Source organism: Berghia stephanieae, chromosome 7, assembly GCF_034508935.2.
Source record: "Berghia stephanieae isolate SIO BIC M18660-M18661 chromosome 7, UCSD_Bste_1.3, whole genome shotgun sequence".
Taxonomy (NCBI): domain Eukaryota; kingdom Metazoa; phylum Mollusca; class Gastropoda; order Nudibranchia; family Aeolidiidae; genus Berghia; species Berghia stephanieae.
In genome coordinates, this window is record NC_088366.1 from 23,903,484 (window position 1) to 23,917,330 (window position 13,847).

The 13,847-nt window shown below is 36.7% G+C and overlaps 1 protein-coding gene across 2 annotated transcripts in view; it reads left to right on the plus strand.

Moving 5' to 3' along the window:
• The window catches only part of LOC144976914 (uncharacterized), a 15,124-nt gene extending 2,472 nt beyond the window's left edge, over positions 1-12,652 (plus strand). The window contains exons 1-3 of one of the 2 annotated variants that reach the window (XM_078921517.1): positions 3,475-3,781; positions 5,559-5,636; positions 9,200-12,652. In XM_078921517.1, the coding sequence (XP_078777643.1) occupies positions 3,657-3,781; positions 5,559-5,636; positions 9,200-9,482 (486 nt within the window). In that variant the 5' untranslated portion in view covers positions 3,475-3,656 and the 3' untranslated portion in view covers positions 9,483-12,652. Of the gene's footprint in view, positions 1-3,474; positions 3,782-5,558; positions 5,637-9,199 lie in introns of those variants that run through there. The other variant, XM_078921518.1, reaches the window with a different exon arrangement.
• Positions 12,653-13,847: the final 1,195 nt, after the last annotated feature.

Genomic DNA, 13,847 nt, shown 5'->3' on the forward strand with positions numbered 1-13,847 from the left:
ATCCACTAGGTAAGTAGTCAAAGCAGTTTTCAGAGGTGGTATATAAATGGAAATCACATTATTTAAAACTCAAATTACGTCTTTGTGGTCTTGTGGTATGATACTCGCCTACCAATCGACTACCAGCATGGGCTGTGCAAAGGAAAAGACTCTTTACTCACATTCTGTCACCGCTAATGTGTAAAATAAGTACCTGTACGGAAATAGTGGGGTTTTTTCTGTAGGAAAAAAATGCATTATCGGGTTAAAGGCGTCATGTTATTGTTTATTATTGTTGTTGGTTGGATTCCCTTGTAAAGAGCTTTGAGCTCATCTTGTAGACATTAATTAGGGCACAGTGGTTTATTTTTCTATGTCAGATCCTACCTTTCAGTTGCTTTCTTTTTCTTGTTGTTGTTGTTGCTGCTGTTACGGCTGTAGAGAGTTCTTTGATGCATTGCACAAATTCACCACTAACATCTATGGTTTGAAACCCAGTTTTTTCCTGTTAGTGTTTTTTATGTTGTTGTTGTTGTTGTTGTTGTTGTTGTTGTTGTTGTTGTTGTTGTTGTTGTTGGTGTTTGTCTGTTTGTTTGTTTGGTTGGTTTTGGATCTGGGTAAAACGAAAATTGTTAACAGTTTCATGTCTTGTTTTTGTTGGTACAAAGTTGTCAATGATAATTTGTGACTCAGCTGCCAAATAAGCTCGTTAGTATTGGAAAACAATCGTCAAAGGGATGAAAACCCAGGAAGAAAAGGTCACTCGACGGTATTAGTAAAGAGACTAGGCAGCAGCAGGCTAACAACTCTCTCCTGTAAAAAGAACCATTGTTAGAGAAACCTCGGATTTGCACGAGGATGTAAAAGACAATAATTCTTAACTGTAGTTGGCAAATTGTGAATTTAGAGCTTTAAAACACAAAAGACCAGTTTTTAAACATTCTATTCCATTGTTAACAGGCAGACAGAGAAGGGTCTTCATGTGCTGATTTCATACCCGTGAGTAACCCAGATTCTCAAAGTGCTATTATATCGGATTTATTTAGAATCTGAAATCGAACTTATAGCGTAAAGTTTGAACTTCGACCAAAATCTTTACCACAGTCACGTCTCCATAATCAGAACATCTTTCCGAGTATTTTGTATTCTGATTAGAGTCATCCGACAAGATAGGGTGTATACCGATAAAATCTATAATGATAATCATCTAACAGTCGCTAGAGTAGCAATCTCCTCTTTACTCTGTCTTTGTAGACTTCCAGAAAGCTTTCGATAGTGTGGACAGAAATTTCATCTGAAAACTCGTGCAACACTATGTCTTTCCAATAAAATAATGTGACCATCATCCAGCAGCGTATATGAAGATGCCATTTGGAGAGTCATCCCCGATGAAAAATTATCAGAACCCTTCTCAGTGAAAATTGGAGTCCGGTAAGGCTGCCTTTTGTCACCAACAATCTTTTTGAATATTATCGACTGGGTCATGAAACAGGCTACTACAGGACAAAAGACAGGAATTCAATGGACCCTAACAAACCAACTACATGATCTCGACTTTGTAGATGACATCTGTCGTCTCTCTCACAACTTAAAAGTTGCACAAGAAAAGCTAAACAAAATCACAGAGGAAGCTGCGAACACAGGAATGCAAATAAATACAGGCAAGACAGAAATGGCGATGGTAAACAACGAGCAATTTCACCCTATAAAATACCATGAAAGAGACAATGAAGAGGTCGATAAATGTGTATATTATTTGGGTATCTTAGCAAGCAAGGAGCGAGAAACCGACGAAGACATTGAAAGCTGGATAAAAAAAAATAAAGCACGGTATGCCTTTGACACTCTTCGACCAATATGAATTTTAAATGATATGCCATTAAAAAATAAAATCCAGGTGTTCAATACAAATCTGAAGTCTGTTCTTTTATACGACTCAGAGACATAGCGAGTCACTAAAACCACCACAAATAAGATTTAAGCATTTATAAACAGGTACCTCAGAAACATCTTAATCACAAACAAAGAACAGTACCAAAAACGGAATCAGTCACCTATTGAAATGGAAATAAAGAAAAAAAATGGGGCTGGATTTTCCATGCCCTCAGGAAGCCTGCAAACAATATCACCAGGCAGGCGTTGGACTGGAACACTCAAGGAAAGAGGAGGGTTGGTCGACTAAAGCAGACATGGCGACGAAGCATTGAGACTGAGTTGAAGGCAGCCGGAAAAACATGGGCCCAAATGAGGAAGACCTCCAAAAACTGAGTCAAATGGAAGAATGCTGTTCCGGCCCTATGTTTCCTTCCCTGTCGAGCCAAGATGTGAGGTCATCAAGTATCTTTTTCCTCTGTCTTCCAGGGATCTTTTTCCATCTGTTTTGTCTGTAACACTTAGGTTTTCCAGTCCTTCTCTTATACATACACGACTCAGGAACTTTGTCGACTTATTCCGATGCGGTTAATGAGTGCTCTTAGACCAATGAAATTTCTTCTTTTACAGTGATTTATATTCTCATTTGCTTTAAAAGATTGAAACATAGCCAGAAAAAATTGTATTTTTTTTTTTTGGTTTAATATAAAATATATAAATCGGTTAATTAGAAGCTGAGTAATTAAGTTTCCAACAACCTAAGACTACTTTGACAAAACTTCAAAAAACTTCAAAGCAAAGCCGCTAGAATCATAACTGGGGGGAAATATTAGAGAAAACATTACCCCTGGTTTGAAACAGCTACATTGGTTGCCTTTCGAGAGGAGAATTGAGTTCAAGATGGCCTGTATAATTTTCAAATGTATTCATGCCTTGGTACCACAAACCTAATGTCATTGATATTGGATTACAGGCCACCTCGGGCTCTTCGCTACTCGCAGAACACCACTCTAGAAAGAAAATGTCCCAAACAACATTCTCGGAACGTGCGTTTTACTTTGCGGCCCCATCAATCTCGAATTCTTACTGAGTCTTTACCAGGGCTGCTCATACAATTGAGTGCTTCAAGTCTATACTGAAGACAGAATATTTTAGATTAACTTTCCCTTAGTATTTCAAAATTTAACATTTAATTTTTCTTTAATTCTTAAATCACCTTTGTCTTACAAAACGCCATTGAAGACGTTAGGATTCAAGATTAGTACACACAGTTTATTATTTATTTATTTATTTAATCATTTTAATCAAAGAAGAGAAAAAAAACATCTCAAACTTAATATAATCAAAGTAAAATATTTCCAATAATTCTTTTAAAATTATCATTTCCTCACATGAAAAGGTGCAGAAAAAACCCTGTAGTTTTTATGACCAAAACATGTTTATGCCAAAACTTTTGGCCTCTTCACAGGCTTTTATATCCTGACTTTAACCTCAAAGTAAATTATGCTGACCATGCAATTTTTATGGATCTCCACACTTAAACAGTCCGTTTTGTATTATTTTGTTATGTTTAATGTTTGTATTGTTTTATTTATTTATTTTTGTTTTGTTTCGTTGGTGAAGTTGTTGTTGTTATTGTTGTTTTTTTTTCTTTATTTGTTTATTTATATTTTTTTTAGGTCTCAGACAAGAGTGACTTAACTTTTTACAATTGGAAACAAATCAAAGACATGATGGTTTTGGATGTTGAAAAAAAGAGACTAATTTCTTAATATACTTCATTAAGATGCTTAAAGTATTCATTTATGGTGAAAAAAGAACGTTTTCCAGGAATTCAACTAGTCCATGCGCAACCTACTGTAAAACTCGAACCAGGGACCATAGGTCTGAAGTGGGTCCACACCACAAGACTACGGTGTCGCTACAACCGGTGCAATCTATAATTTACATTATATTATAGTTACATTAGCATGACTCGAATTTACTATGCATCCTTCAAAGATACTGGATTTCATTTTGTATTCTTGTCAGATGACTTGAGTTTATAATGTATTGTTCACGAGATGAGATGATTTTAAAATGTATTGTTCAAAGATGAGATAATTTTATAATGTATTGTTCACGAGATGAGATGATTTTAAAATGTATTGTTCAAAGATGAGATAATTTTATAATGTATTGGTCACGAGATGAGATGATTTTAAAATGTATTGTTCAAAGATGAGATAATTTTATAATGTACAGTGGAACCTCCCGATAACGACATGCCACGGGACCGAGTTTTTATGTCGTTATCCGGAGGTGTCGTTATTTAGAGGTTTCCAAGATGGCGGACAAAGTGGGTGTGGTAAGGCCCGCGGGACCAGGTTTTATTAACATTGACAAAACAAACAAAACATTGTAGTGTATTCCTCTTAGAGGGTTTTTGTGCGTGTGTCTGAATGAGACTTTTAGGTGATCTGAACTGAGTACACTGATAGTGTGCTCCTGGAATCTACATCTGTTCCCTATTTAAACCATTCCCCTTTGTCTTACTTTTTCTTATGTCATTTCAATTGTAAATATAGAATGTTTTTTACTATCCACTTTTCTTCCTTTTTACTGGCGCTGATATGGCATAGATGTGTCACAGGCGCTGTAACACCCTTTAAAACAAACAAAATTCCTCCTCCTCCTCCCACAAAAACACTACTACTACTACTGCTACTACTACTACTACTATACTACTACTACTACGACTACTACTATTATTATTATTATTATTACTACTTCTACTACTACTACGACTGCTACTACTACTACTACTACTACTACTACTACTACTACTACTACTACTACTACTACTACTACTACTACTACTACTACTACTACTACTACTACTTCTATCACCACATAATATCACATTTTCCAAGATTTTGTGTTTACTTGCTTACACTTACATTTATATCTTGGTTTTTATTAATGCATATCAGCCAAGATTCGTCAAAAAAAGCTGCGTTCTCATTGGTTCAAGCAGGAATCGTTTTTATAAACTTTTGAGTACTCATACTCGGTATTTTTAGTATCAGATATCTACGAAAACTGCCGAAAATCGCCAAAATGATGTCGTTATTCGGAGTTTTATCAAAAAGTGCGTCGTTATTTGGAGGTTATTTTTACTGATCTTAAATAGAAAAAAAATCGGGACCACGGGTCAATGTCGTTATCAGGAGGTTGTTGTTATTTGGAGGTGTCGTAATCGGGAGGTTCCACTGTATTGGTCACGAGATGAGATGATTTTATAATGTATTGTTCAAAGATGAGATAATTTTATAATGTATTGGTCACGAGATGAGATGATTTTAAAATGTATTGTTCAAAGATGAGATAATTTTATAATGTATTGGTCACGAGATGAGATGATTTTAAAATGTATTGTTCAAAGATGAGATAATTTTATAATGTATTGTTCACGAGATGAGATGATTTTAAAATGTATTGTTCAAAGATGAGATAATTTTATAATGTATTGTTCACGAGATGAGATGATTTTAAAATGTATTGTTCAAAGATAAGATAATTTTATAATGTATTGGTCACGAGATGAGATGATTTTAAAATGTATTGTTCAAAGATGAGATAATTTTATAATGTATTGTTCACGAGATGAGATGATTTTAAAATGTATTGTTCAAAGATGAGATAATTTTATAATGTATTGTTCACAGATTTTCAAATAAGCACACAAAAGTAATGGGGGAAGGTCAAAGCAAACCCGATGAAGACCAGAGAACTGCCACACATACGTAAGTGATTGTACCTGAGACCTATACTATACAAATTATATCAAAATTTCACTTTTAAAAACCGGCTTTATATGAATTTCTTCAGCCGAAAAGAGTTACTTTTGGTAAGACAACTGAAACGCGCAATTTGTTCACAAAATATAGACAACGTTGAGAGTTTATTTATGATACTCGTCCATTGATAGCCCTTTTAGCGCTTAACAAACCCGGAGGTCACGTCACAATATCACATTTCATAAAATGTATGCAATTTCTTACTGACTTAAGGCCTTTCGCTCCCTAATCATCCCAACGGGTCGCCTCGGCTGCCTCACTAATCGTCCGTTTTTTTCCTTCCACAGTTCACGTTCTTTTACAGTCTCTATTCATGGGGGCAATGTGAATTGACGTGAGTGGTCTCCCTTTATATTACTTGAGTCCTGATGGGGTGAGAAAAGTATTCATGGCTTTATTAGCTAGTATATTTTCACCTCTTCTGAGTACTTATATGTAGTGCCGCGCTGAAGATCGGTCTGGACCGCGGTCCGACGGTCTTTTAGCTGTGAGCCGAAGACCGGTCCAAGAGGGGAAGATCGGCGGCGGTCCTCACTTCTTATCACCTTTCAACTAGTGCGGGGCGGTCCTTGCAAGTACCACGGTCCTACGGTCTCGCGCCATAGCCTACTACTTCCCCAGCGATTCGTTGCTTCGGTTGCCTATCTTCCACCAATCACCACCCATCCCACTTAATTAATCGCACCCACCCCCCTTTGCCATACACTAAACGACACAGACGACCATACAGGCAGACGACCACCAACCTCCACTCCGCAAACCGCCCTTTCGTGTGTGAGATGGGGGGAACAGGAGGCGCACGCCTTGGACGATTCCATTATACGGGGTAAATTTCAAAATTTACTACACCATAATGATCGCAATGACAATGATCTATGGTGAAGGCATGACCCCTCTTCTCTAATGGGTTATTGTTTGAAATGTATGTGACTACAAAAGATGTGTGTGTTTGTGTGTGTGTGTGTGTGTGTGTGTGTGTGTGTGTGTGTGTGTCGAACCTAGCAAGTAGCAAATCCGATTTTTTGTTTTCTTTTGTCCATCTCTTGTCACCACTCCTTTCTATCGCAGTGTTGTCATTTAAAATAATACAATAATATTAAAATTTCGTTTGGTGTTTTTACTAATCAAATAATATGAGTTTCATTAGTTTCTTCCTTCCAAAAAACCCAGTTATAACGTCTGAATTTTAAAAAAGTCCAATAGAATATTTGGGGACCCCGATAGCTCAGTTGATAGAGCACTCTCTTTATACGCAAAGGGCCAGAGATCGATCCCGGGTGCAGTCGATTTTTTTCTGAATCCCTGTCTACTCAGCAATGAATGGGTAGCTGAGTTTGTTAGATCTGGCGAAAAGTCACCATCGACCCCTCTTATCACCTCATCCACCCCCTCTTATTATAACTTCACGTCTCTCTCTTACTCTTCAATGCTCGCTGCCCTCTAATGTGTGTATGTGGGGGGGGGGGGGGAGGGGGCAGGGGGGGGGGGGGTAGGAGTTGCGTGTGTGTATCAACGCCACGAACAACTCGATCAACGCCTTGGGCGATGCCATTATCTCCGTTAATGGGGATAAATTTCAAATTTTATTAAATTATCGAAGTAACAATGAAGTACGGTGAGCAAATAAAGAAGGCATCACCCCTCTTCTCTAATTAGGTTACAATTTGAAATGAGTGTGACTACTCCATGTGTTTTACTCCTGTAGGCCACGGTTTTCATCGTGTAGCGGTCTTTAACGGTTCAAGAATGAACGATCCCACGCTCTCAAAGGTCAAACCGGTTCGAATTTCCAACAGTCTCTCAGGAATGTTCAATGTCGAAAAGGACCGGTCCTACTAGGACCGGTCCTTGCGGTCTTCATTTCCCAAGGACCGTAGGACCGTGGTCCTTAAGCTTGCCAAGGACCGCCCCGCACTACTTATATGCCCCAAAAGCTGTAATCATTCCTCCAGGAGTTTAATGGATACTGGTCTTTCATTGTATTTTTATAGTGTTTTATTGCTTATTTTTGTGGGATAACTTCGTATATTCAGGATTTTAAAAGTTGTTTTCAATGTGGTACTGCTGAATACCGAAATCCACCGAAATCTACCTAAATCCACTATAGTGGGTATGGAGCCAGAGACTAAGAGGTGGCACCATTGGGGAGTGAACCAGATGATAATGGGAGGTGGGCACCAGTGGGGATTGAACCAAAGACTATGGGAGGTGGGCACCAGTGAGGGTTGGACCAAAGACTATGGGAGGTGGACACCAGTGAGGATTGAAACAGAGACTGTGGGAGGTCGGCACCAGTGGAGATTGAACCAGAGACTATGGGGTTGGGCACCAGTGGGGAGTGAAACTGGTAATATTGGAGATGGGAAACAGTGGGGATTGTAGTAGTGGTGGTAGGAACGATGATGTGGTAGTGGTGGTTATAATAAGTGGGGACTATGATGTGGTGGTGGTTGTTGTAGTTGTGGTGGTAGTGATAGAGATGATGATGCGGTGGTAGTTGTTGTAGTTGCGGCAGTAGAGATGACGATGTGCTGATGGTTGTTGTAGTTGTGGTGGTAGAGATGATGGTGTGGTGATTGGTGTTACAGTTGTGCTGGTAGACGGTTGTAATAGTATTGTGTGTATGAAAACTGAGATGACTGATCGACCGGTTGGTGACTTTGAAAATGTAACTATGTGTTTAAGTGTTTGTAAGTATGTTTCGTCTGGTAGTGTAAGTATCGTTCGTAATAAATGTTTCATTGTTTTAAACATTTAGCCATTCCTTTTGTTTAAATCAATATCATCTATCTTAACTTCTCATATATTCCTTTGTTCACTCATACGGAAGTTATACCATCGAGCCCACTCACTTTATTACTTTACCTATTTCTCTTCTTCTCTCCATCTTGGCTCATCATAGTCTTATGATGTGAGCCCCGAGATCTGTAGATCCTTCTATGTCTATGTTACGGGTCGAATTTGTCTGCTGTCTTATGACAAAGCGGTATCCTTGAACCCTATAAAACAACCCGTAACACGAGGTAAACCAAAGACTGAACAGTGTCTGTATAAAGTCTAAATAATGAAATTTTATTTGAATGAATGCATCCCATGGAGAAGTGAATATAATTACTCAAATCATTTATTTCTAATATATTGCCATTCTACCAGCATCCACTTTAAATTCAGTTTTCTTAATCTGGTACACCGCGGTCTGATACCGAATTGAAGGGGCAAGACACGCGTATAGACAACTATGGACTTTGTGTTGCCAGGAAGTTGGTGTGAAAAGGGGCAAAATTTCGCAATCAGTATATTCTGAGATGGAATTGTCCTACGACCAAAATAGGATTTTTGTCATCAGAAATAAAAAGCTTTAATAAACAATCTTGCAACTCATGCCTCAGATGAAAAAAAAATCTTAAGGACTGGTGATGTTTTTAAGGAGTTAAAGTCATAATTGTACTCTTAATTAATTAAAGGATTAACTTCTCTTTTATATTTTTTTTCATTTATCCAAAATTCAGTCCTCCCAAACCAAGACAGGTAGAAAAGCAACGTAAACCTAAAGCCATCACATATAGGAGTGGCTTTGATCGTCCTTGCCCTGCAGGACCAGATAACGGTGTTACTAATAGACCAATGCAAGAGCGGGGAGGTGATGCAAACGATGTGAATCCTCACGGGGCGCCGCAGGCTGGTGGCGCCCAACAAGCTCCCCGTGGAAATAACCAACAAGGTCCTCGACGAGGTCCTCCAGCATTCGGAGAACCAGCGCCACCTCAGCCCCCTGCCAACAACAGTCGATAAATCGTAAAGCCTGGAAACAGTTTTGTCTATAATTTATTGTGATCTGACGCCTCGAACCGGTAAATGTCCGGGTCGACTTTTACTTATTTGCAGGTCTGATAATTCAAATCGAGATGAGTTCGTTGTCGTAATGAAAATACTCCCGAGCCACCGCAAAATATTGTCCATAACAACAATATTAAAACAAGCCTATATTGTATCCGGTTATCAGACCTGCAATGATTTGCACCCCGGTCCAGGTGATTTAGATGCTAAAATTTAATTTTTCTGACTTTTTTAAAATGTTCTTTAAAAAACAGAATCTTATGTTTAGTTGGCCAAAGTGGGCAGGGAGGTACTTGCTGTGTCTTCTATCCCCCTGTATCTGTTTTCCATTAGATTTTTGTCTTTTTCTATGAATGAGATTAATTTTTGTCTTTGTCTTAGAATGAGATTACTTAGTTTTGTCCTGATGCTGGCCGGAGTCCTTGGCTGGGAGGGAAACAGTCGAATGTTTAGTTATCGTTTTGGGAGATGATATTTTATTCCTTGTAAATCGTCTCTCTGTTATGTAGTTGTTGCTTCCTTTTTTTTTTTTTTTTTTTTTTTTTTTTTTTTGTTTGTTTGTTTTGTATTTAACATATGATTTGTAAACATTTGAGTGTATTCCTCTTAGTGTAGGATCTTGTGCTGGTGTCTGGGTGAGACTTTTAGTTTTAGGTGATCTCAAACTAAGTGCATTGATAGTGTTCTCTTGGAATCTACATCTGTTCCCTTTTTGAACCATTCCACTTTGTCTTACTTTTTCCTAAAGTCCTTTTAATTGTACATTTTTACTATCCAATTTTCTTCCTTTTTACTGCCGATGATATGGCCTAAATGTGTTGCAAGCGCCGTAAAACCCTTAAAAACAAAACAAGCAAATGTTTAGTTGGCATATTTTATTATTGAAAAAAAAAAAACTGCCATGAACTAAAATCTCACATTTTGGACCACTTTTTTAAGATTACTTTTTGGTACATGGGTCACATAATAGCGTTTTGACACGTTAGTTATCATTTTGCGGTTATGTGGTCTAGTGATATGACACTCGCTTTCGGATCGGAAGGTCCTGGGTTGGAGCCTCGCTCGGCGCATAGTCGTATCCTTGGAAAAGGATTCTTCACTCAGATTCTCTCATCTTACTCAGGTGTAAAATGAGTATCTGGTCGTTAACAGCGTTGTCTCTGTCAGATGAAATTGTAATATCGCCTAACAGACGTCCAACATGTTACGTGTTGCAGTTGGTCAGGAACCGCTTGTAAATCGCTTTGGGCACGTTTAGTGGATATTGCGCTATATAAAAGCTCAAGTGTTTATTTCTCAAATTTTCCTGGCGAAAATTAAAAAAAAAAGTGACAAAAGGTTGATAATTTCTGCGTCAATTTTAGTTTGAGAAAGATCCAGGGCAAAGTATCAAAACTACAGTGACATCAATAACTTTGACTGGTCTGAACTGTAATCTAATTTGAAATTCGAATTTAGAAAAAGTATGTATATAGTATATACTCATGCAGAGGTTTATAGTTTATCCGCTTTGGGAATTGAGAGCTGAGGTACAAATGTGTTGCTATTTGAACGCCGAAATGATGGTTTCATGCATGTGCCAACCCAAAATCTTTACATATAACCAGTAGGCTATTTAAATAACACATATTTTTACGTGTTCTAAGCAAAAAAAGCAAGGACAAGTTATGATAATCGAATTAATGTTATTATATTTTGATTAGCACTATTTTTAGTAAGTGAAAATCTAGATTGAAAAAAAAAACTGTCCGAGACCCTAAAACATTATTTTTTCGGGACAACGGTGCGACTAAACCAATATCCCAACGTAAAATGACTGACTGGGCATACAGGCTCATGTATTGGTAGTTTGCGTTTAAGTAAAATACTTACCAGTTATGCTCTCCAGATTAATCGCACCAACACAGAAAATGATTTGTAACGTTAGTGCGAACTATTCGCCCTACTGGTGTTTCAACTCTCTCCTTACAGATCATTTTTAGTATTGTCCCAAAATGGCAGGCTTACCCACCAGAAAAATTGATTTTTAAACTCAAACAAGCTCTCTACAAAAGAACTTTATGTTCTTATTAATTTTTTAAAAAAAGATCATAGAGAAGCACAAAATTAATCTGAATAAGAAAAAATGTATATTGTGTGGTAACAAATGTAACGATTTTTCTGTAGATGGTAAAGAAAGGGTTAACCAGTTTCATTCATTCTTCACTTACTTTGCTGATGCCAGTTATGTGAAATTATATGATTTATCAAAAATGTGAATTTATGATTGTGTATATTCCATATTATCCCACTCCTTTCACTGGAAAACCCTGTCATTTCTCAGTAAACACAAAATTGTTCATTAATGCTTTGAAGGCGTTGAATAAAAATTTTATTCAACGATTGTAGAATATTTTCACATATTTTATTGGTGTGAAATAAGGTGTAAATGACAGCTGATTGGCAATTATAAATAAGCTTTTGGTGTGCATGAATACAGATCCAACGTTTTTCTTTTTGGGTGAAATTGTTATGCAAGCAGATGGAGAAAAAGACAAATAATGGTAAATAGAAATACTAATGCATTACAATTTGTCACGGAATATTTAATAATCCTACTTGGAGGGGTAGAATAAACGTATTCTTTCATTTCTTTGTATTTATTAAATCCGATATATTTTTATCGTGCAATAACACATACTCGCAAGCTCGTAGTGTTATTGGGCAGGATAAAAATAACTGGTTTAATAAATACAAAGAAATGAAAGAACCGTATATTTTGAAATGTGCCTTACTTCTATTACTTAAACCATTGACATGAACTTGTTCAATAAATCGATCTTTTGACAATAATGTAGTCATGCCCTACTGTATTTGATTGAAAAGTGATGTAAACATAATCTGCTTTTTTAATAGTGTATTTATGTTTTCATTATTGTTTTGTTGTTGTTGTTGTTGTTGGTTGACGAAGGGTTGTTAGCTCGAAATATTCCGTGTTTGGTATTTTGTTCTTTTTTGAAACTGTTACATTAATTTTTGTTTACTTTTTTACAGTCGACAGCTTCTAGCAGTTTAGTATCACTTTGACTTGTAAACACTATAGAATGAAATTACATTTTATATCAAAAAATCAAAAAGAAATGAAATCCAAAATAAGAAATTTTGATAATGCAATTAGCTACTCTACAAATATATGCATTTTAAATATATTTTCAATGGGAGCAATCTATATCCAGGTTTCCATCCAATCGAGTCATCGATCACATGGTCTATTGCGGTCCAACGAATGGGTATTTCTTAATAAATGTAAACGCGCTGATTTCTCCATGAAAATTGTTAACATATCCAATGGCCAAACTGAACAAAATGACAAATTGTGAGAAGGATATATCGAAAACTGTGAACACACTTTTTATTTTGCAAGTTATTCTGGGCACATTTAGCATGTGACCAGTGACTCGAGCACGTGGTATTTATATTTTTATTTAAGTAGATTATATATATATACAGATATATATATATATATATATATATATAAACAAACAAAATCCGTGGACTATTAGTACTCAATATTTTGAAAGAAGGAGCTATTTATAAAACATTTCAAGTATATTTTTTTTCATCTACTACAATATTGTTTCGAGCATTCGCTCTCTTCAGGCAGGAAGTGAAAATGAAGTAGATTGTCGTATTTATTGTCTACTTCCGGTTGGCATCGTAGGTCTTCGGCTTTGCTGTTAAAGAGGTTCATAAGAAAAGGCGTTTGTTTCTATGTCTGCATGAAGATGTAAATTCGTTTCTTTTGTTGAGTATTGCCATGTTCGGTTTTGTAGTGGCATAGAATTTTTCTTCTAAGCAGAGGTTGAATATTTTAGATGAGGGGGAGTACGACTGTGCTCTGGAGATGGTTTTCCATGTAATGCTGTGTTATATGTTATTTTAATTTTGACGTTCCAAATGTGCTAGGTTAGTGAAGTAGAATTCCTGAAGAGAGCGAATGCTCGAAACAATATTGTAGAATTATACTTGAAATTGTGTTGCTATTGGCTAGGGACCACATGTAAAATGCTTTGAGCACTTTTAGTGGACATTGCGCTAAATAAATGCTCAAGTTTTTAATATCTTGTATTCAGTAGAATGCTGTAATTGAATTTAAATTTTAAATATATCCAATAATATCACATTTTAATTATTCACACATAAAGAAATCATATTCAGTATCTCCAATAGGGTTCAACAGTCGTGACGTCACTACCCTCGTAATGACGCATCGTAACTTAGTAACTGGTTCTAAACTATGGCGGACGACCTTATGAAATACTTCTCCAACGAGCGTAAAAG